Source organism: Mustela nigripes, chromosome 6, assembly GCF_022355385.1.
Source record: "Mustela nigripes isolate SB6536 chromosome 6, MUSNIG.SB6536, whole genome shotgun sequence".
NCBI lineage: Eukaryota > Metazoa > Chordata > Mammalia > Carnivora > Mustelidae > Mustela > Mustela nigripes.
In genome coordinates, this window is record NC_081562.1 from 107,418,564 (window position 1) to 107,441,087 (window position 22,524).

At 39.5% G+C, this 22,524-nt stretch overlaps 1 protein-coding gene across 3 annotated transcripts in view; it reads left to right on the forward strand.

Moving 5' to 3' along the window:
- LOC132020845 (chromatin remodeling regulator CECR2) overlaps window positions 1-22,524 on the forward strand; it is a 168,795-nt gene that overhangs the window by 136,132 nt on the left and 10,139 nt on the right. The window contains exons 8-16 of one of the 3 annotated variants that reach the window (XM_059404972.1): window positions 2,346-2,429; window positions 10,863-11,016; window positions 14,940-15,069; window positions 15,614-15,651; window positions 15,739-15,830; window positions 16,056-16,182; window positions 17,754-18,142; window positions 18,691-18,819; window positions 19,003-19,852. In XM_059404972.1, coding sequence (XP_059260955.1) covers window positions 2,346-2,429; window positions 10,863-11,016; window positions 14,940-15,069; window positions 15,614-15,651; window positions 15,739-15,830; window positions 16,056-16,182; window positions 17,754-18,142; window positions 18,691-18,819; window positions 19,003-19,852 — 1,993 coding nt within the window. The remainder of the gene's footprint in view (window positions 1-2,345; window positions 2,430-10,862; window positions 11,017-14,939; window positions 15,070-15,613; window positions 15,652-15,738; window positions 15,831-16,055; window positions 16,183-17,753; window positions 18,143-18,690; window positions 18,820-19,002; window positions 19,853-22,524) is intronic. The other 2 variants (XM_059404974.1, XM_059404973.1) reach the window with 2 other exon arrangements.

Genomic DNA, 22,524 nt, shown 5'->3' on the forward strand with positions numbered 1-22,524 from the left:
GATGGAGAGGCAGGCAGAGAGAGAGAGAGGGAAGCAGGCTCCCTGCCGAGCCGAGAGCCCGATGCGGGACTCGATCCCAGGACTCTGAGATCATGACCTGAGCCGAAGGCAGCGGCTTAACCCACTGAGCCACCCAGGCGCCCCAGGACCTTCATTTTAATAGACCAGCTTTTCATAAATGATTTGGTTAAGGCAGTACAAACGTATTAGCTCTTCACAGTCTTTACTGAACTTGGCATAGAACATTTAAGGCACATGTTCAGCAATAGTAAGTTGTAATGTTTTTACAAACCTGTTTGTGTCTGTTTTACTTGTTACAGTAATTACAGAATTAAATATTATGAAACCAATAAAATATGAGCATAAATATTTCTTTAAAAAGAGAAAGAAAGACTTGTTTAGAGAAAGAGAGTGTGTTGGGGGAGGGGCAGAAGGAGAGGCACAAGCAGACACGCTGAGCAGGGAGCCAGACTGGGGACTCAATCTCCCAACTCTGAGATCATGACCTGAGCTGTAATCAGGAGTCGGACACTCAACGGACTGAGTCACCCAGGTGCCTTTCTGAATTTCTTTTTATTAGTAAAACGAAAGCTCTAACTTCACAGAAGTTTTTATGGGCATTAAACAAAAGAAACCATGTCAATGTACCTGGCACAGGACTTAGTTACCAATAGGTACTTGGCCCTTCACACTGTTATGGCTGTAGATAATTGATAAGCTCAGTAGAAAACTACATCCATATTTCTCACCAAAGTAAATGCAAGTCCAAAGAAAGTTAAAACAGATAAAATAAGTCTTGAGAGATAGCAATAGTCCCCTAAATATTGAAATAATAAAAGAATCAGAAAGCCTGCTCTGACCATATAAAAGTTAAGCTTTCGTGGTAAGGTTCAAACGAGGATGTAAGCTAGTAAAAGTATTTGTTGCTAATGTTATAAGCTGTACTTTTTAGATGGCTTGCAAATACTAGATCTTCAACAAATGAATTGACTAAGAGTATGGATAATTCGCACAGGAGTATTTAGTAAAGTTGCAGGGAGACAAATGCACCTTCTATAGCAAGAATACCACTTTGCACATTAGTAACTTTTGTCTGATTTGGTCAAGTTTGGGGTCAAGTTGGTATTGGCCTTTGTCACTGCTCGTATGGTAAATTGCCACAATACTTTGGAGAGTCCGTGGTAAATTTTCAGATTCGTTTAAAATTGAAGAGCTCTTCCTCTTGGGGTCTTGAAGCTCATAAAGGAGTTGCTTATAGGCGTATTTGAGGAAATTACTGTGGTAGCTTTTGTGAAAAAGACTGTGACAGTTGGATTGCTTGCATTTGTACAGAGGCCTAGTCAATCTAACATGAGTGCTTTCTAAAGCTTCTCTTTAAATCTACCACAGTTGATTTGCACTGTTTTTATGTAGTATAAATGACACCATTTTGTTGTTGCCTTTTTTGTTGTTGTTGTTGTTCTGTACTTTGTGCCTTTACCTCACTGATTCTTCAAGTCTCAAGACTTTGGATTGAGTGGTGCCAAAACCAAGCCTGGGTATTGCTGATACTGGTACTGAAGGCCCAGAATTACTCAACTGCAAAGGCTTTGCTGACTACCTCCATACAGGTCACAGTGATGAAGCTGTGGGACTTATTCCACAAAAATTCTAAAACTTAAACTGACCTTAAATAATTGCTCTTGGATAATATGCAAAACTCCTTTCTTGGAAAAACAAAACAAACAAAAAAACCCTTTCTTGAAATGTCCTATAGAGATTGCCTTCAAGCTCTTGAATTTTCTCAGGGCTCTCATTTTCTCAGGCAAACTATGATTTCTAGTCACTGAGTCTTTCTCCCCATTTCCATCTTGCTATTTGGTTCTCAGCCTGGGCAGCTCCTCTCACTTCTCACTACTGCCACTGAACTGCCTTTTAAAGGGGAGTTCTACCTCCAGCTGCTCATAATGCCCTCTTAGAGCCCTTCCCTTCAGCAGAAGGTGGTAAAACATGGCTTTCACTTAATAATTTGAAACATAACATTTTTTTTTTTTTTAATGTTTAAACAGTTAAGGGAGTGTCCTGCCAGTGTTAAAGATTGACAGAGGAAACCCTTCGTGTCTATCAGGGGTTTTTTGTTTTATTTTTTTTTTTTTAAGAGGATAAACTGGCTTGTTGCCTTGTGGAGTGGAATAGTCATTTTTACTGACTGTCCAAACAACGCCTTTGGCTCTCATCTTTGGTAAAGCCATCACCTGTGTGCCTTAAAGGCTACTCTTCTCCTGGCAGCAGCAGCAGCAGCAGCAGCAGTAGCTGAGAACACCCTAATCTGTCTTTTCCTTTCTTTTCCTCACTTCTAACTATAGGGAAAGCGTCCACAGCGCACAAAGGCAGAGTTGCAACCTAGGTGGATGTCTCACCACCTGTCCGTCAAATCCATCAAGAGAGAGGTGAGTGTGTGTGAGTGTAGAGAGGAGTTTTCATTGTTCAAAAGAATGCTCCATTTTATTTCAGGTACTCCTTTTATTCCTACTTTTTAATTTAACTCTGCCTCTATTTTAAAATCCCAAACCTTTATGGAGCATTCTTATATGTAAGATGCATTTTTAGAAAGGGAAAGGATTAAAAAGTATGACATGAAGTTTTGCTCTTTTGGGAATATAAGCATATCCATGTTAAATCTAGTATAAATGAGAAGGATAAATACTATAATAGATGTATAGGTAGTAGGCCTTCATGAGTGCAAAGATATTAGTGGTTTGCAAAGAAAGGGGAGTTGGTGCAAGCAGAGCTATATTTCTCCCGAATCTTTTAGGATGGCTAAGATTTTGGTGGTGGAAGAGTAATATACAAGAAATATAAACAAAGCACAGAGGCAGGTTAATATATCATGTGGTCAAAGAACAGTGTATATTTGGATTTGTGTCTGGTATATAAGATATGTTATAATATATAGTGGAATAAGATGCTGAAATAATCCAATTTTGGAGTTCCCTGACTATCAAGCTTATCTTCAATACACTGGCAGTAGTGGGTGAGTTTATCTCATTTGATATTTGTTTTAGGAAGGTACCTCTCTGGTTATATGATGATAAATGATTTTTAAGGAAAAACTGGAAAGTAAGAAGTCAGTTAGTGAGCAGTATACTTGCAGCAGGAAAGAGCAGTAGAGTCCCTGCTGTTGGAAATGTGGGTCTAAAATGGAAGAGGATGGGGCAGGGATGTGGCAGGAGCAGTCATTAGAGAATGGTTGGTGTGAGGGTCAGGTTGCAGGAGGATGAGTAGTGAATAAAAGTTCTCATGGATTATCCTGTTGTGGTTTTGAGAAATATGACAATGAAAGAAAGCAAATCATGAAAAAGTAAAGAGGAAGCAGGATCGAGGAGAGCTTGTGGCAGTTCCTTTTTTTATAGTTGGAGATGTAACATAGACATGAGCAGTGTCCGTGAATGAGAAAGGGAATGCATGTAGCTGAGTCTGGTAAGATGATGTGCCTAAGAGGCAGGGCCTTGCTAAGGAGTGGAGTTGCTCCCATATCTCCAAGGTTAAAGACACAAACTTTTGATGGGACAGGAAGATACTAGGTGTTCATGTGGGATGTTCCTGTGTCCTCTTAAGGTAAATAGGGCATCAGGTGGGAGTGGAGATCTAATGAAGACACGATATTTGGGTCAACAACTAATGTATTATAAAATGGGTTTTCCAGCATTTTCATTTTATATTTTCATTTTGTAACTAGTTTAGAGTAGTTAAATGACTTTAGCAACACACTTGGAGGAAGGGGCAGAATTGATACTTACATTTACTGAGACTGAAAAATTGGCAAGATTGTAATGGAATGAGGCCTATGTAACTGGATTGCAGGTGGTGCCATATTGGATGCTGGAAGTCAGATAGGAGAGGGAACTGAAGGAAGGAGCCAGGAAGAAGCGAGAGGTGGTGACAGTGGAAGTGCCTCAGTAGCGATCTCTCCAGATCCCTCATCCCATTCTGTGAAGATTCTAGAATGCACCTCATGCTCAGGGCCCTCAGACCTTGAAGACCTCCATTTCCTGACTCGTCCTTTGCCAGAGGTTTTATTTGTTGCTGCTTATCTCCCTCTCAAGTCCAGACTCCGTGTTGGCCAGTTCTCATATTCTCTATACTTGTCAACCTTTTAATCCTTTTAGCCTCATGTTTCATTGACTATTACAGAGTTTAGTGATATTAGGAAGTATAGTGCCTTCTTAGTGCCTTGGAGTGATGTTTTCATGACTCTAAAATTGAAGTGACAGCATGGCCCTTTATTACAAGGATCTTATTGTTCAGTGTATTCTACCTTGAGCCTGAAGAAAAGAAAAAATTAGTTTATAGGTTTTTATTTACTTAAATAATTTGCATTTATCCTTTATTTCTCTTTTTAAGCCAATAGGTGTATTCTTACCGGTAGATAAATTTGCCTAACACTTAATTACCTTTGGATTGACGATTCTGTAATGACTCACTTCAGTCTCCCCAGTCTCTTGTTTCCTGTAACAGTTATTGGTAATTGGTATCCAGCCATAGTTCTCAAATGGTTTTCTAGTTCCTTTTGTTTGGTTGTGTCCTCTCCACTTTTCTTCAGTACCTTGACAGTTAATACCGCCTTTAAAGTTCCCTTTCCTATTTTCTGTTCATTCCCTGGACTGACTCGTTAATGCCCTAGTGTACATTTCAGCTGCATAGTAATCTGAATACAGACCAAAAGGTTCTTCGTGGCTATAAGCAGAGCTTAGCTGCAGACACCAGAATTTCTTCTTTCGTTATTCTCAGCAGCGTTTCTCTCTTTTTCTTTTTTTTTTTTTTTTTCTGTTTTTAGTTTTAGATAGAACTAACCATGGTATTGCAGAGATCCTGAGTATCTGCTCCAATACCCAATTATCCCAGAGAAAATTTAGATGCAGCACAAGCTTTGTGCATTTGTTTAAGCAGCAGAAAATCTTCAGGCCATTAAAGCCTTATAGGCAGGGTGCCTGACCTATATTGGTCACCCAGGGGTCCAACCTTTTTGCCTCAAAAAGTCTTTTAATTGTGACTCCTGGGGAAAATACGAGGGAAGGGAGGTAGTCTTTTTGAACCTCAGGATTAGGGCTGCATTGGCTATTTTTGTCAGGAGACTCTGGACATTATTGTTGCTAGGGAGCTCTTTGTGGTTGTATAGTCTCAAGTGTGCTACTAACATTGGCAGGGGTGCCAGGGTGTCTGGTAACCTGCCCTGGGTGAGGAGGGAGCATGGAAGAGGAGTCCTAGACACCGCTTCAACCAGATTCTATTTATAATACCTTAGAGGATTTCTGAAGTATGTTTCTAATTAGCTTCTCATTAAAATCCCTCCTTGATTCTAGCAGGTCTCTTTCTTAATCTATAAAAGATTTAGATGTCACCCGTTTTACAACAAGAAAAAAAAAACTGCATTCCCAAACAGTGTAAGAATTTTTTTTTATCTGTTCAGTTTTTTGTTTTGTTTTTGTTCATTTGGTTGTACTTGTTCTTTAAACTATTAAAGTTTAACACACCACCAAAAGTGTCTCAGGCAGTGAATCCTGTCTTTTAGTGATATGTTCTTTGACAATGGCTTTACCTAAGGTGTTGTACTGCTGGAAATGAAAATAGTAACTTGAAAAACTCTCTTGATGCACTACATGGACTTTTTTTTTTTTTCCCAGATGTATCTGATGCAATTTAGAGAATTCACATCAGATAAAATCAGCTGAAATTATACCACATGATGAAAGAGAACCACACACCAATTTACATTCCCACCAACAGTGCATGAAGTTTTCCTTTTGTCCACATCCTTGCCAACACTTGTTATTTCTTGTCTTTTTAATGATACCCAATCTAGGGCGCCTGGGTGGCTCAGTGGGTTAAGCCGCTGCCTTCTGCTCAGGTCATGATCTCAGGGTCCTGGGATCGAGTCCCGCATCGGGCTCTCTGCTCAGCAGGGAGCCTGTTTCCTCCTCTCTCTCTCTCTGCCTGCCTCTCTGCCTACTTGTGATCTCTCTCTGTCAAATAAATAAATAAAATCTTTAAAAAAAAAAATGATACCCAATCTAACTGGTGTGAAGCAATATCATCTCACTGGTTTTGGTTTACATTTCTCTGATGATTAGAAATGCGGAACACCGTTTCATGTACCTGTTGACCATCTGTGTGTCTTTGGAAAAATGTCTATTCTGGTCCTCTGCCTATTATTATTTTTTTTTTTAACCAGACTGGTTTTTTGCTATTGATTAGTTTTTTTTAAGATGCTGTAAATTTAAGTTAGTCAATTACTGTATCTTAATGTTAATATTAATGTATTGGGGGAAGAAAAAAGCAACTAAGTAGATATTATATGACTCCATTTATGTGAAGTATCCAGAGCAAGTAAGTCCACACAGAGAGGAGATTGGTGGTTGCCAGGAGCTAGAGGAGTGGGGAGTAAGGACTGGCTGGTTATGGGTTCAGCAGTTTCTTTTAGGATGCTAAAAATGTTTTGCAACCTAGTGTAGGTGGTGATTACACAACACTGTGAATGTACTAAATGCCACTGAGTTATACACTTCAAAGTTGTTAATTTTATTTGAATCTCACGTGAAGTTTTAACAAAAAACTATATGAATAAGTTTTACATATTTTTTAATGATATAGGGCCTCTGATTTTACAGCAATTTTTACATCTATAGTTATCTTAAACTTTAAGATTCCTGCTTCATTGTTACTAAAATAAACTATTCGTAATCAGTTTTTAGTACTTCATCCTAAAAATCAACAGGTTCTAACCTTTGGGTACTTTAACATTTCTTTTTTTATTTTATTTTATTTTATTTTATTTTATTTTATTTTTTCAGTGTTCCAAGATTCATTGTTTATGTACCACACCCAGTGCTCCATGCAGTTTGTGCCCTCCTTAATACCCACCAACAGGCTCAAACATCATATTTTAATTTTAGACTTTTAACAGGGAACATACAGCAGAGGATGTAAAAAGTTAATAAAAACTACATCATTTTAGGGGCACCTGGGTGGCTCACTGGATTAAGTCCTCTGCATTCTGCTCAGGTAGTGATCTCAGAGTCCTGGGATTGAGCTCCACATAGGCCTCTCGGCTCAGCAGGGAGCCTGCTTCCTCCCTCTCTCTCTGCCTGCCCCTCTGCCTACTTGTGATCTCTGTCTGTCAAATAAATAAGTAAAATCTTTAAAAAGAAAAAAAAACTAGATCATTATAGAATATGCCATATTGGCTCATTTCTCCAGTTTAACTTGGGAAGAAACTGTTCTAAGTTCCAAAGAATTTATGTGCTCTTATAGAAAACTTGGGGGACTATATTAGAATACAGTGGAAGACACAGTAATCTCCCAACTTACAAATCATTACTCCTACATTTTTACCTATTTGCTTCAGGCCCTCTCTCTATGCATTTATTACAAAACTGGCATCTTACTGAATATTTTTTTTCAAGATTTTATTTATTTATTTAACAGAGATCACAAACAGGCAGAGAGGAAGGCAGAGAGAGAGGAAGGGAAGCAGGCTCCCCACCAAGCAGAGAGCCCGACGTGGGACTAGATCCCAGGATCCCGGGACCATGACCTGAGCTGAAAACAAAGGCTTTAACCCACTGAGCCATCCAGGCGCCCTTGAATATTATTTTTTCATCTGTGTTTTTCATTTAACATTGTGAGCATTTTCATATTTCATTAAAATTCCTCAGAACTGCAACTTCTGTTGGGGCTCCTGGGTGGATCATTTGGTTGAGCATCCAGGTCTTGGTTTTGGCTCAGGTCACCATCTCTTTGTGGTCAGGCTCCATGCTCAGCGGGGGTCTGAGATTCTGTCACCCTCTCCATCTGTGCCTCCTACTTGCATGCACACTCCCCTCACGCACTCCCCCCCCCCGCCCCGTATTTCTAAAATAAGTAAATCTTTTTTTAAAAAATGACTAATATTGGTTTTATAATGATAACTATATAAATTTACCTTTTATTAAACATTTAGTGTATTTGTAAATTTTCACCATTTTAAATCATGTTGACTCGAACCTACTTAGAGAATCTTTGCCTTTCTATTCCATTTTTACAATAAAATCATAAAAGTGTAATTACTCTGTTTAGGGTTATATATATATTATACACACACACTCTCTCTTGCTCTCCCTCTCACTCTGTCTCTCTCTCTCTCTCTGTCCTCCAGGGGACCTGTGCTGCAACCAATTGATAGCATTCATTTTACCACATCTTTACAAATGTATTACTTCATATCTTTCTCTAGTTTGTAAGTGAAAGGCGTATTTTACTTTTGTTTTTGATCATAAACAGTGGGTTTTGTTTTTGTTTTAATATTTTTATAAACATATAATGTTTTATTAGCCCCAGGGGTACAAGTCTGTGAATCGCCAGGGTTACACACTTCACAGCACTCACCATAGCAAATACCTTCCCCAATGTCCATACCCCACCCCCCTCTCCCTAGCTGCCCGCCCCACCCCCCCCACAACCTTCAGTTTGTTTTATGAGATTAAGAGTCTGTTACGTTTGTCTCCCTCCCTTTGTCTCCCTCCCGATCCTATCTGTTTCATTAAGAGTGGTTTTTATCTTCTGTGAATTTTGTATTCACATTCAGTCTTTTGTGGGTGGCTATTGTTAACTGATTTGTGTTGGTTTTGGTTTTTGTTGTTTTGTTTTTTGGTTTTGTTTGTTTGTTTTGAGAGAGTGAGCGTGTATAAATGGGGGGGGGTGGGAACAGAAGGTAAGGGAGCATCATATGCAGGCTTCACGCCCAGCAGGGAACCCAACACAGGAGCACAACCCTGATCAACCTGAGATGAAGACCTAAGCTGATACTTAACTGACTGTGCCACACAGGCGCCCCTATTGTTAATTGATTTGTAAGGTATCTTTACATATTAAGAATAATAAATCGTCCAGGCGCCTGAGTGGCTCAGTTGGTTAAGCCTCTGCCTTTGGCTCTGGTCATGGTCTCAGGGTCCTAGGATGGAGCCCTGCATCAGGCTCTCTGCAGCAGGGAGCCTGCTTTTCCCCCTCTGCCTCTGACTGCCTCTCTACCTACTTGTGATCTCTCTCTTTGTGTCAAATAAATAAATAAAATCTTCAAAAAAAAAAGAATAATAAATTGTCATATTTGTTGCAATAATAATTATATAGATATTCTTAAGATTTATTTATCTTTTTTTTTTCCTTTCCCCCCTTCCATTGACTTCAAACATGAAACACCTCCCGTGTTTATTTACAGATGACTCTGGTGACTTAATACTTCCATTTATAAGTTATTAGCTTGAATTTCTTTAGTCTTTATTAAAATGTTGACTCTATTTAATATCCCCTTGTACTAGTTGAAAGAAGAATATTTCACATGTTCTTACCTGCTGTCCTTTGGAGGGAGGGGCAAAATATACATACATTATCTTACTATGTATGTGTAAATGACTTATGGCCTGTACACCTGTTTTTTTCTCTCTTTTTTTATTGCATCTGACATATATGTAGAAAGCACTCCGATTTTATTCAGATGAAATAATACCTTTGACCAGGCCTACCTTTCCTCTGTCTCCTCCCAGTACCCTGCTGGGAGTCACTGTACAACTGAAAGGGGCAAAGGCAATTTGTTTTGGTTTATTGCATAGTTCCATCATAACTTGTGAGCTGAGTAAAGATGTTGCCAAGAAGTTGGAATAATGAAGGATTTGTGGGTTGGGGGTACTTGTGTACTTGAGTATTATTTAGGAGGCAAATCTAGAGATACATTCTTTAGAAGAATTTTCCTTAATGTCAGTAGCCTCCCCATTTCAGAAACAGTATCTATCATATCTAAACTGCCTGCCCTGCTTATAGATAAAGATTTTCGGGAACTTTCTTTAGTTTCACAGCGTTACCTGTGTGATAATGGTTTTTTGTCTTTTGGTTTATTTGGGTATTTTGGGTTTGTGTTTTTTGTTTGTTTTTCATTTTCATCTCATTTCTAACTCATTTCAGGTTTTTACCTTGTAGTAACAAACTTTTAAACTCAGGCTCATAGAATTTGAAAGGTCAGGTGGCTTTCACATCAGCACAAAAGTCAAGGGAAGAAATGAAAATAAGTAATTTCAGCCCTAGCTTCACAATTCTGGTTCACAGAATGGCTCAGAACCAGTTATATTGGAAAGTATGCAGAGTAAAATAATAGGTTATGATAGTAATGGTCCTGTTGTCCTTTATCTTTGGTTAGATTTCTTAGGCAATCACTTCCCCAGTGACCAACTGAAATCTTTATGTTAATGTCATTTGTGTGGAAAAATAAGGGAAAGTGCTAGCCAGTCTTGAGTAATTTTTACAAATTTCTATGCAGTTGCCTTTTTCTTTTCTGTATCTTAAGGCAAAACGGTGGCCCCTCCCACCAAACACCCAGTTTTATTCATTGTTTTATTTGTAAAGTATAAATGTTAAGGTTTCAAAGTCTTGCACATTGAAATTGTGACCCTCTGTTCTTGTATCATTTTTAAAGTTTATTGAGATGAGAGTACTTTTTAAGATGTCACTTTTATTAAATATTAAATCTATAATAGTGGTGTCTCAACTTCCTCAGTTTCTCTTCTCTGGTCCAACATATTCATAAGATTACCTCCCAAAGACCACAAATTATGTAAATCATAGGGACCAAAACTTCTTAGCTTATTTCAAATTGCCATTGTTTTAATGTTAGTTATATATTCCCATACGTTTATGCTGTAGATGATAAAATCGACTTGAGGTTATGATATAAATTCCCTGCCTATCCAATACTATTTGTTGAATAGATTGAATTCAGTAAAAATTGGCTCTTAGAGCAAAAAACTGATCTTACATTATTGTGTATTGACTCTATACACTTAATTGGCTTTTTATAGGAGACCCCTGTGCTTACCAGAATAGAAAAACAGAAGCGCAAAGAGGAGGAAGAAGAACGTCAAATTCTTCTCGCAGTGCAGAAGAAGGAGCAGGAGCAGATGTTAAAGGAAGAGAGAAAACGAGAGCTGGAGGAAAAGGTCAAGGCTGTAGAAGGTATGTGGGCTCTCTGAGCAGTACATGTGGTATGAGAATAGCCCTCCTCTGGCCAAAGCCAAATCAAACTAGGTTCTCTCCGACATCTAAGCTGCTATTGGCAATTTCTATTTAAATAACTTGTTAATTGCACTCTTTCTTGTGTATTCTGCTGGATCCAATCTCATTGTATTATGCAGTCCTTCTACAGCACCTGTATTTTTTATTCTTGGTGTTACTGTCAGTCTTAATACTTATTGCCCTCATCTCTGTACATACTGCATGTGAAATGGAAAAAAAAATATTGAGGTATTAATGACATGTTTCATAGAAATAATTTTAACCACAATTGAAATGTGCTAAAGAAAAATCTTTTTTTTTTTTTTTTTTAAGATTTTATTTATTTATTTGACAGACAGAGATCACAAGTAGGCAGAGAGGCAGGGAGAGAAAGAAGAGGAAGCAGGCTCCCTGCTGAGCAGAGAGCCTGATGCAGGGCTCCATCCCAGGACCCTGGGATCATGGCCTGAGCCGAAGGCAGAGGCTTTAACCCTCTGAGCCACCCAGGCACACCTAAAGAAAAATCTTTAAAAAAATGTTTAAGTATGGCACTATACATATCAAGAGTACTTCCATTAATTTTATTAGAGCAAATCATTTTTCTGAGACTTGGGTCTAGGTTTTGGTCTTGGTATAATGAGATTTTTCTTTCCTTTGCAGTTAATACAAAGGATAATAACTGTCCCTAGATGTGTCAGATAGCAATTGTGTTTATAAGCTAAACCTGATAAATCATATGGTAACAGATCATTTGCTTAGTTGAATACAGACTAGTATTTATTTAAGTAAATTTACTGAAGTTTTAAATTTTTGAATAAAACCACATAACCTAGATTTGACTTTTTAATGCAGTGTCTCAGTGCAAAATTTAAATAAATTTTGGCTGTAAAACGTAAAGGATTCAGCCTTATTAAGTGCTTTTTTGCCTCCCATTCCTAAGTGATGCCTTCTGTTTCTTCATAGGGTAACCCATTCCTACTGTGATCACTTCTTTATTATAAAACCCTTAGTGCATTTAATCTACAAATTTAGCCTGTGTGACAATATGTAGTATATCCTACCTGTAAAGTGTTTCATGGCTTTCATTTCCAATGCTAGATTTAAATTCTCAGGACAGTAACAATGGCTTTAATTTTTGTAGTTTTTAAGGGGATTCTGTATTCTCAGTCTGGTTTTTATTTGCTGCACTGTTCTCATTTGACTTTTATACAGACAGATTCAAAACTTATTTTTTTATGGTTTAGTTTCTCTACCTGAAGATTAATAATACCTGTGTTATAGATTGTTATTTAAGTCAACAAATATTTTTTTAAGCACCCATTCCATGCCAGGCTTTGTTCTAGGAATATAAATATTAAACAAAAGAAACTAATCCTTTCGTGGGGCTTAAATTCTAGTGGTGGGAAGACAGAAGAAACAAATACTATAGAATCATAGCTGGTGGTAAAAGATGTAAAGAAAAATAGGTTTAGAGATCAAGAGTGACGTGATGTGGGTGGCATTTAGATAAGCTTGTCAAGAAAGCCCTTTCTGAATATGTGACATTTCATAATGAAGTGGATGAAGGTGCCATATGAACATCTGATGGGGGAATGGAGAGGAAATAGCAGGTGCACAGGACCTGAGGAAGGAATATGCAGGGGGAGGCCAGTATGGACCAAAGTAAACAAAGTAAGGGGAAAATGGGCAGGAAATGAGTTCATAGAGGTAGCCAGGGGTCAGATCACTTAGGACTATGCAGACCTTGTTAGAAGGGTTAAATAAAAACAGGTAGTCTCTAGCACACAGCAAGCTCACGAATGAGTTCTCATGGGGAAAACGTAGAGAGAGTTTTTACAGACTGTAAAATAGTTACAGCAATAAATTTTTCCTGAATTCTTGGAAGCTAAGTAAAAAAGGCAGAAGCAATAGTGGATTTTTTTTTCCCCCTAGGATTTGTATTTATTGGGTGGGAGGAGCAGAGGGAGAGGAAGATAGAAATTTGAGCATACTCTGCGCTGAGAGTGTATTAAGTACAAAAGGCACAAGCTACAAAGGGATGGAGATTGATATGTTTGAGTACATGAATTTTTTAAAACTTACATATAACATATACACCGTTATCAAAGTGGAAAGACAAGTCAATGTGGAAGATAATTTTAACACATAACCAACAAAGACATATTCTCCAGATTCTTAAAGCACTTCTCTAAATCCATTAGAAATGGAACAATCCAAAGGAAAAGGACAAAGTATATAAGCATGAAATTCACACAAGAGGATGCTAAATGGTCAGTAAACATGGAAATATGTTTAGTATCACTCCAGTCAGGAAAATGCAAATGAAAGCATCAAAATTCTTCATCAGTATTTCCCAGTTTGGCAGAATTGCTAGTTTTATCATACCAAGCGAGTGTAACTCACACCACTAGTGAAAGAATAGCTGTACCCCTTTGGAAAGCACTGTGGCAGTTCCACTGCTGGGTGTGCATCCCAGAGAACTCACACATGTGCACTAGAACGCATGTCAAAAGAATTGTACTATAATACTATTTACAAGATGCAAAAAATTGCAACCAACTAGACAGAACTACTGTACTAAAGTTAATAAAGCAAAAATGTTAAAATCTGCTGGTTTGTTAGGTTCATGGATATTCATTAATTTAGTTACACTTTTTTTTAATCCTGAAATCATTTTTTTAAAAAACAATATTGTAAGTCATTGATAGCATTTGACTAATTAAAGTAGATATAGATTTAAGTTTATAAGTGAATAATGTAAAAACAAAAACACAAGTCAAACAGAACTAGACAGAGAATAGTTAGCAGGGTCATGTCATGCTCCTAGCAGGGGACATATATGGAGCCTGTCCCTCAGGGAAGAAAATAGAAGAGGTATCCTGGCTTCTCCCTTCCATTTTTATGTCTTTCTGTCTGACAGTGCTCTTTATCTCCCAGCCTCTTTTCTTTACTCCTGACCTTCCGGTTCCCTTGTGGCACTGAGTGTCCCATCAGGCTAGTAGTGGAATGCCAAGTGTGTTTCTCATGGCTATGGCTGTGAGCCAGAAAAAAATCATCCCTGTCTTCCAGCTCCTTGCCAATTCCAGCTGGCATCTTTCCCTTGTTCCCAGCCAAATTTATGACTACCCCTTGCTTGGTAAGGGCCAGCTGCCAGTGGTAGGGGTGGATTAAAGAGCAAAGACAATTGGTGTGCAAGGATGCCTTTGTAAATACCAAATTTGCGAGCTTAGATATGCATATAAAATCCCGTGTATGTTAGGATTGAGAGTCTGGTCCTTAAAAAAGTAGATGTTATTTTTCTGAGAGAAAGATTGGAAAGGCCTCAGGTATTCAGAGAAGGATATCTTCATTCAGTCTTACTTTTTTTTTCCTTTTTCTTCTAATTCTATTTTTCTTCAGACTTGCTCTTTCCTCCCTCTCCATCCCAGACCACCCTCATCCCTTCCAGCCCTTGAGCTAGTATGCATAAAGGAAATGGGCTCCACAAGTTTATATATATATATAAAGATTTAATTTATTTAACAGAGAGAGAGAGACAGGGAGAAAGTGAACATAAGCAGGGGGAGTGAGAGAGGGAGACACAGGCTTCCCGCTGAGCAGGAAGCATGATGTGGGCTCAATCCCAGGACCCTGGAATCATGACCTGAACTGCAGGCAGACTCTTAATGACTGAGCCACCCAGGCTCCCCACAAATTTATATTTTTTCATAATGTATTCCATCTATAGAATCATCCTTAATACCAAGAGATGGCAAAAGAAGCAAAAATAATCTTATGATACAGGTGATCTTTATTTCTTTCTTCTCTAAAATGGTTAACAAACATGTTATCATCTAAAGAGTGCTTAACCTCACTTATACCATAATGCCCTGTGTTCATTGTAGATCGAGCAAAGAGGAGAAAGCTCAGGGAAGAAAGGGCATGGCTGCTGGCCCAAGGGAAGGAGCTCCCCCCAGAACTTTCCCATCTGGACCCTAGTTCCCCCATGAGAGAAGAAAAAAAGACTAAAGACCTGTGAGTATTTAATGATACTAACAGTAGTAACCAGGAACATTGGTGAAGCACTGTGGCATTGTGCTAAGCACTTCTCTCATTTAATTCTTAAAACAGTCCTGTGTGGCAGGTAATATTCAGTGTTCATGAGCTTCTTGCTCTTCTCTATGCCTTTGTTATTATTCTCTATGCCTATATTATTATTTTTTAAAATATAGATATATTATTATTCTTTAGATTACAAAAATATTCATTAGGGTAAAATAAAATCCTGGAAATAATGTGCTCCTAAATAAACAACATCATAGAATCATAAATTAAGTTGTGGATCATCTAAGGCAGCTCCATCATTTTACAGATGATGAAAATGCTTCTCCCCTTAGGCTTGCTAACCTTCATCTTCATAATTATTTTCTAGAGATTATCAGTGTTACAGACTTACGTTAAAGACAGTTTATTGAAACTGTTCCAAACCTTGGTATAATCAGCTCTGTGTCTGTGATTGAATTAAGAGAACTAAGGAGAAGGTGGTCAAAGTTATTATTTCTTATTTTGTGATTCACAGCTTTGAGTTGGATGATGATTTCACTGCCATGTATAAAGGTCAGTTCCCATTCTCAGCCTTTATTATCTCTGATAGAAGTACTCCTTTGTGAGTGCGTTAATTAAGTTCTCTTCTTTGGCTTTCAGTTCTAGATGTGGTAAAGGCTCACAAGGATTCCTGGCCCTTTTTAGAACCTGTGGATGAATCATATGCCCCAAACTATTACCAGATTATTAAGGTAGAGGCTACCTATGCAGTTATACTTACCATGGTGTTTGTTTCTTTCTTGACTTTTGTTGCTGGTTTTGTTTAAAGTTCACCTGTTATTCCTTGAGAATCAGGGTTGCTGGGTAGTATATGCTGGGCTCCTGAGCATCTCATAGTGGTATGATTTCCTTGCCTCATAAGGACTAGGAGGTGTTTTTTTCTCCAACGTGTTATAATTTAGTGTGTCTTATTTTAGGTCCCCATGGATATTTCAAGCATGGAGAAGAAACTGAACGGAGGTTTATACTGTACCAAGGAGGAATTTGTAAATGACATGAAGACTATGTTCAGGAATTGTCGAAAATATAATGGGGAAAGTAGTGGTAAGTAGGGAAGGAGTTTGCTATGGATACACTTACTATCCATATCAACCAAGAACAGAATACCTTCTTTTTTAGAAATACACAAAAACAGAAGTGCATCTCTTTTAGAAAGGATTTAGACCTTTCACTGAGACTGTAAACAAAATGTACATTTAAAGCCATGGGATTGGCCACTCTGACTACTTACACAACATGTGCCAAAACCACATCTATCCTATGTGACAAAAGATTGTATCTAGTGGCTAACTGGGCTTAGGTTATTTTTCATTATTATAGAGACCAGGCTGGATTTAGATCGTACTGCACTTCCTTAAACAGAGACTGCTAACTACTGACCAGATTGACCCTAGATTCTTAAATCATCTTGAGAAGTCCACAGAGTAGATCTCCAATTACAAAGAATGTATGGCTCCAAGTGTAGAAACGTGTACTCATTTATACAGTAGCTCAAATGCTTTAGCTTAAAAACTAAGCAGCTTTGGGACACATGGGTGTCTCTGTCAGTTAAGGACCTGACTTTTTTTTTTTTTTTTTTAAGATTTTATTTATTTATTTGACAGACAGAGAGAGAGGGGGAAAGCAGGCTCCCTGCCGAGCAGAGAGCCCGATGCAGGGCTCAATCCCAGGACCCTGGGACCATGACCTGAGCTGAAGGCAGAGGCTTTAACCCACTGAGCCACCCAGGCGCCCCAAGGACCTGACTTTTGATTCTGGGTCAGGGTTAGGGTTATCATCTAAGGGGTCATGAGGGTTCCTGGGTGGCTCAGTGGATTAAGCCTCTGCCTTTGGCTCAGGTCATGATCTCAGGGTCCTGGGATCAAGCCCCACATTGCATCAGGCTCTCTGCTCAGCAGGGAGCCTGGTTCCTCCTCTCTCTGCCTGCCTCTCTGCCTCCTTGTGATCTCTGTCAAATAAATAAAATCTTAAAAAAAAAAAAAAAAGGTGGGGGGGGATCATGAGCTCAAGCCCCGCATGCAGCCCTGCATTCAGCAGAGTCCACTTAAGATTCTCTTTCTCCCGCTCCCTCCCCTAGTTTCACTCTCCCTCTCAAATAAATAAGTCTTTTTAAAAAAAGACAAAACTTAGTAGCTTCAGTGACTGTGTTCAATAATGCTGTGATTTAGCCTTGAAGAATTAAATCTGTCTTGGTTTAAGTTAAGAATCTGATACCAGGGCACCTGGATGGCTCAGTGGGTTGGGCCGCTGCCTTTGGCTCGGGTCATGATCTCAAGGTCCTGGGATCAAGTCCTGCATCGGGCTCTCTGCTCGGCAGGGAGCCTGCTTCCCTCTTACTCTCTCTGCCTGCCTCTCTGCCTATTTGTGATATCTCTCTGTCAAATAAGCAATTAAAATCTTTTTAAAAATGATACCAGCCGTACAGTCTAGAGCCTATTAGAGCAAAAACAGTATCTTCTCCTTGTGTCCTTAGCTGCACAACCTAATATCACTTGAGTTGAATTAAGCTCCAGAGTTTACCCAAAAGGCATCTTTTATTGTTTGTTGGTAAGAGAATTGTCTTTTATGTCCCATAAAAGCTCTCTCTGGAAGTCAATCCTTGTATCTCCCCATAGAATATACCAAGATGTCTGATAATTTAGAGAGATGTTTCCATCGGGCAATGATGAAGCATTTTCCTGGTGAAGACGGAGACACAGATGAAGAATTTTGGATCAGAGAGGATGAAAAGCGAGAGAAAAGGCGGAGCCGGGCTGGACGAAGCGGTGGAAGCCATGTTTGGACCCGCTCCAGGGACTCTGAAGGGCCCAGCAAGAAACAGCAGCCTGTGGAGAATGGAGGAAAGTCCTTGCCGCCTGCCCGCAGAACTTCCTCTTCTGGGGATAATCAAAGTAGCAGTTCCACACAACTCCCTCGGGAGCTGGGCACCTCAAATGGCCGAGGCTTTTCTCGTCCCCTACATTATGGTGGGATGCCTAACCAGGCACCCCTTTTAAACCAGATGGTAAGGAATCGCTTAAAATTCAACAGTAGTTTCCCCTAGTTCGTGAATTCGAACAGAAGTGAAGCCTTGTTAATTAGTTTCTTTTCCAAAGTAATTTTTCCATATATGAATGATTTTGTTTCTCCTCACCTGTCCTTTCTTTATTCATTCTTCCTCTTATTTTAAATCTTCTTTTAGTCAGTCTGATGCACTCTCAAGGTAGGTAGAAGTGGGAATTTTAAAAACTCTTTTCCTGTACAAAGCACAGACTACACATAGTACATAAAATATACAGCATATCTATGCAATTAAAATTTCATGTGGAGGGGGCAATTGGGGAAAAATTGGCTTACAAGGCTCTTGGGGAAGAGGAACTAAGGAAAAAGAGATTAAGAAACACCAGGTTTTTTTCTGTCCTGCAGGGAGAGATAGCTTTGGGCCCCAGAACTAGCCCCAGTGGGTGAGTTTATATGCTAGCATTCTGCAGGAACGGCCTTGTTTTTTACCTAATATCTTCTGTGCTTCCTCTTTTTTTCCCTCTCCTCCTGCCTTTACTCAACGCTCTCCAGAGGCCAGCAGTACCAGGAACATTTGGCCCTCTTCGAGGATCAGATCCTGCCAATTTATATGTCTCCTCTAGGGTCCCAGAACCACACCCTGGAGAACCTATGCAGCAGCATCAGCCTTTTGCCGTGCAGGTAAGCAGCCTACTCAGAATACACAAATGCAAAGGGCTTCACAGATACACTTCAAAAGTACAGTCTCTTACCAGGTTAAATTTAATTCATTATCTTCCATTATTTAGAGTCTGTTATTGTACATTAAGCACTTTATTCTGTGGATCTACTAATCTCTGCTTCCTTCTGTTTTCTTGTTGCCAGCCTCCTGTTGGAATTAACAACCACCGAGGACCCAGGCTAGGCACTCCAGAGGAGAAGCAAGTGTGTGGGGGGCTGACACACCTCAGTAATGTGGGATCACATTCTGGATCCTTGCAGCTTAGACAGATGGGTGGCACTAGTCAGGATGGAAATATTTATCCCCCGACTCAATTCCAGTCAGGATTTATTCCTCCGAGGCATGGTGGGGCTCCAGCCCGACCCCCAGACTTTCCTGAAAGCTCAGAAATTCCTCCTCCCAGCCACATGTACCGATCGTACAAGTACCTGAATCGAGTACACACCGCTGTCTGGAATGGAAACCATGGTGCTACAAACACAGGACCCTTGGGCACAGATGAGAAGCCCCCCATGGGGCCAGGACCCTCTCACCAGCCTCGAGCTCTTGGTCATATGATGGATTCCCGAGTGATGAGACCTGCTCTTCCCCCAAACCAGTGGACTGAACAATCAAGTTTTCTACCTCATGGAGTTGCTTCTTCAGGGTATATGCGACCACCCTGTAAATCTGGTGGACATCGGTTACAGCCACCTCCAGCCCCAACACCAAGTTCTCTTTTTGGAGCACCTTCCCATGCTCTGCGGGGGGTGCAAGGAGGGGACTCCATGATGGACAGCCCAGAGATGATTGCCATGCAGCAGCTCTCTTCCCGAGTTTGCCCACCAGGTGTGCCTTACCACCCCCAACAGCCTACACCCCCCCATTTATCTGGCCCTTTTTCACAGGTAGCTCACTCGACATCAGTAAGTGTGTCAGCCCCCAAGCCTACCTTGGGGAACCCTGGCAGGACACAGGATAGCAGTGAAACACAAGAGCCTGAGAATGACCGAGGTAATTTACACCATCATTTTTGTCTGATGTCTAACATTTAAACCATTAATTCATGAGAAATCTTTTTTACCAAGACTGTCAAACTTCTTTCTAGCTTCTTGAACTACTCATTCAGGGTTGAGTGAATCATAGTATTGGTCCAGAGATCTGAAAGGATTTCTGGTAGTGATGTAGTCCTTACTGTACTGTGCAGTCTTCTTGAGACTTGTAAATAGAGTAAATCAGTTCTCAGAACGCGCTTTGAGTTTGCAGCTTTTTTTTTTTAACAGAGAGAGATTGCAAGTAGGCAGAGAGGCAGACAGAAGCGGGGGAGGCAGGCTCCCCATTGAGCAGACCCCAATGTGGGGCTTGATCCAAAGACCCTGAGAACATGACCCGAGCCGAAGGCAGAGGCTTAACCCACTGAGCCACCCAGGCACCCCTTGCTGCTGTTATATTACACTTGTTTACACAGATGGAAAATCCGAGATACAAAGCTATTTGCCTTCAACTCGCTAGTAAGTGATGGAGCTGAGATTTGTATCCATACCCACTTGATCCACCATCCATGCTCTCAACCACTACATCATCAAAGTGCCATTAAAAATGACCCTCTTGGGATGGGGGGTCAGGAGAGGGTGGTGGTGGGGTTATGGACATTGGGGAGGGTATGTGCTATGGTGAGTGCTGTGAAATGTGTAAACCTGGCGATTCGCAGACCTGTACCCCTGGGGATAAAAATACATTATATGTTTATTTAAAAAATTAAAAAATAACCTTCTTAAAAATTATCATTATAGGATAAGTTTTCAGTACTTAAAGTCTAATTATTCCCATTCTTCTATTCCTGGGACACATGTTTATAGCTACTAAGAAGCAAAGCTTGAAGGGAGTTCTTAGAAATATCTTAGGCTCAGGTCATGATCCCCAGGTCCTGGGATTGAGCCTCATGTTGTACTCCCTGCTCATTGGGAGTCTGCTTCTCCCTTTGCTCCTCCCCGCTGCTTGTGCTCTCGCTCGCTCTCACTCTCTTGTTGTCTCTCAAATAAGCAAATAAAATCTTTAAAAAGGGTGAGAGATTAACCTGAATATTGAGAAGATGAATACTATTTGTAATTAGTGCTTGTTTGTAGGATAGATGTCCACCATGTATATTATTTTTTTCAATATATGAATGGAGAGGGGCATGTGGGTGGCTCAGTCACTTAAGCATCTGACTCGTGATTTAGGGTCAGGTCATGATCTCAGGGTTATGGGGTCAAGCCCTGCTTCAGGCTCTGTGCCCAGCATGGACTCTGCTTTAGAATCTCTCCATCTGCCCCTCCCCTATTTGCACTCATACTCTCTCTCAGTAAATAAAATCATTTTAAAAAAGGAAGACTGATCAGATATGAATAGTCCATCTAAAATTGATGGTAGGCCTAGAACTCAGAATTAGTTTTTATTTTTATTTGTTTAGCTACGTACTAATACTTTTTTTTTAAACTATAATTCCACTATAGTTAACGTACAGAGTTACTGTGATTCAGCACTTCAATACATTACTCAGTACTCCTTGTGATAAGTGTGCTCTTAATCTCCATCACCTATTTCACCCATCTTTCCACTGCCTCCCCTCTGTTAACCAACAGTTTGTTCTCTGTAGTTAAGAGTTTGGTTTTTGGTTTGTCTTTTCCTTTGTTCATTTGTTTTGTTTTTTAAATTTCACATATGACTGAAATCATATGGTATTTGTCTTCTTTGATTTATTTCACTTAGCACTACACCCTTCATCCACATTGATGCAAATAGCAATATTCATTATTTTTGTGGCTGAGTAATAGTCCATTGTGTATACATACCACCTCTTTATCCATCCATCTTTCAGTAGACACAGGCTTCCATATCTTGACTATTGTAGATAGTGCTACAGTAAACATAGGGATGCATATAAACCTTTTCAAATTAGTGTTTCATGTTCTTTGGATAAATACCCAGTAGTGGAATTAGTGCTAATTCTGTTTTTATTTTTTTGAATTACATCCATACTATTTTCCAGAGTGGCTGCACCAGTTTGCATTCCCACCAACAGTGTCCAAGGGTTCATTTTTCTCTACATCCTCACCAACATTTTTATTTTCTTATGGTTTTTTTATTTTAGCCATTCTGGTGGGTGTGAAGTGATATCTCATTGTGGTTTCGATTTGCATTTCCTTTATGATAAGTGATGTTGAGCATCTTTTCATGTGTCCTTTGGCTATCTAAATGTCTTATTTGAAGAAATGCATGTTCATGTCTTCTGCCCATTTTTAATTGGATTATTTGGGTTTTGGTTGTTGAGTTCTACCAGTTCTTTATATTTTGGATACTAACCCTTTATCAGATACATCATTTGCAAATGTCTTAACCTATTTCCTTTTAGTTTTATCGATTATTTTCTTTGCTCTGCAGAATCTTTCTATTTTCAGGTAGTCCCAGTACTTAATTTTTGCTTTTGTTTCCATTGCGTCTGGAGACCTGTCTATCCTCTTTTGCAAGTGGTTGTTCAGTTCTCTGAGCACCATTTGTTGAAGAGACTGTCTTTTTCACATTGCATATCCTTGCCTCCTTTGTGAAGGATTAATTGACCATATAATTGTGGGTTCATTTCTGGGCTGTTTTGTTCCCCTGATCTATGTGTCTTTTTTTGTGCCACTATGATTCCGTTTTGGTTA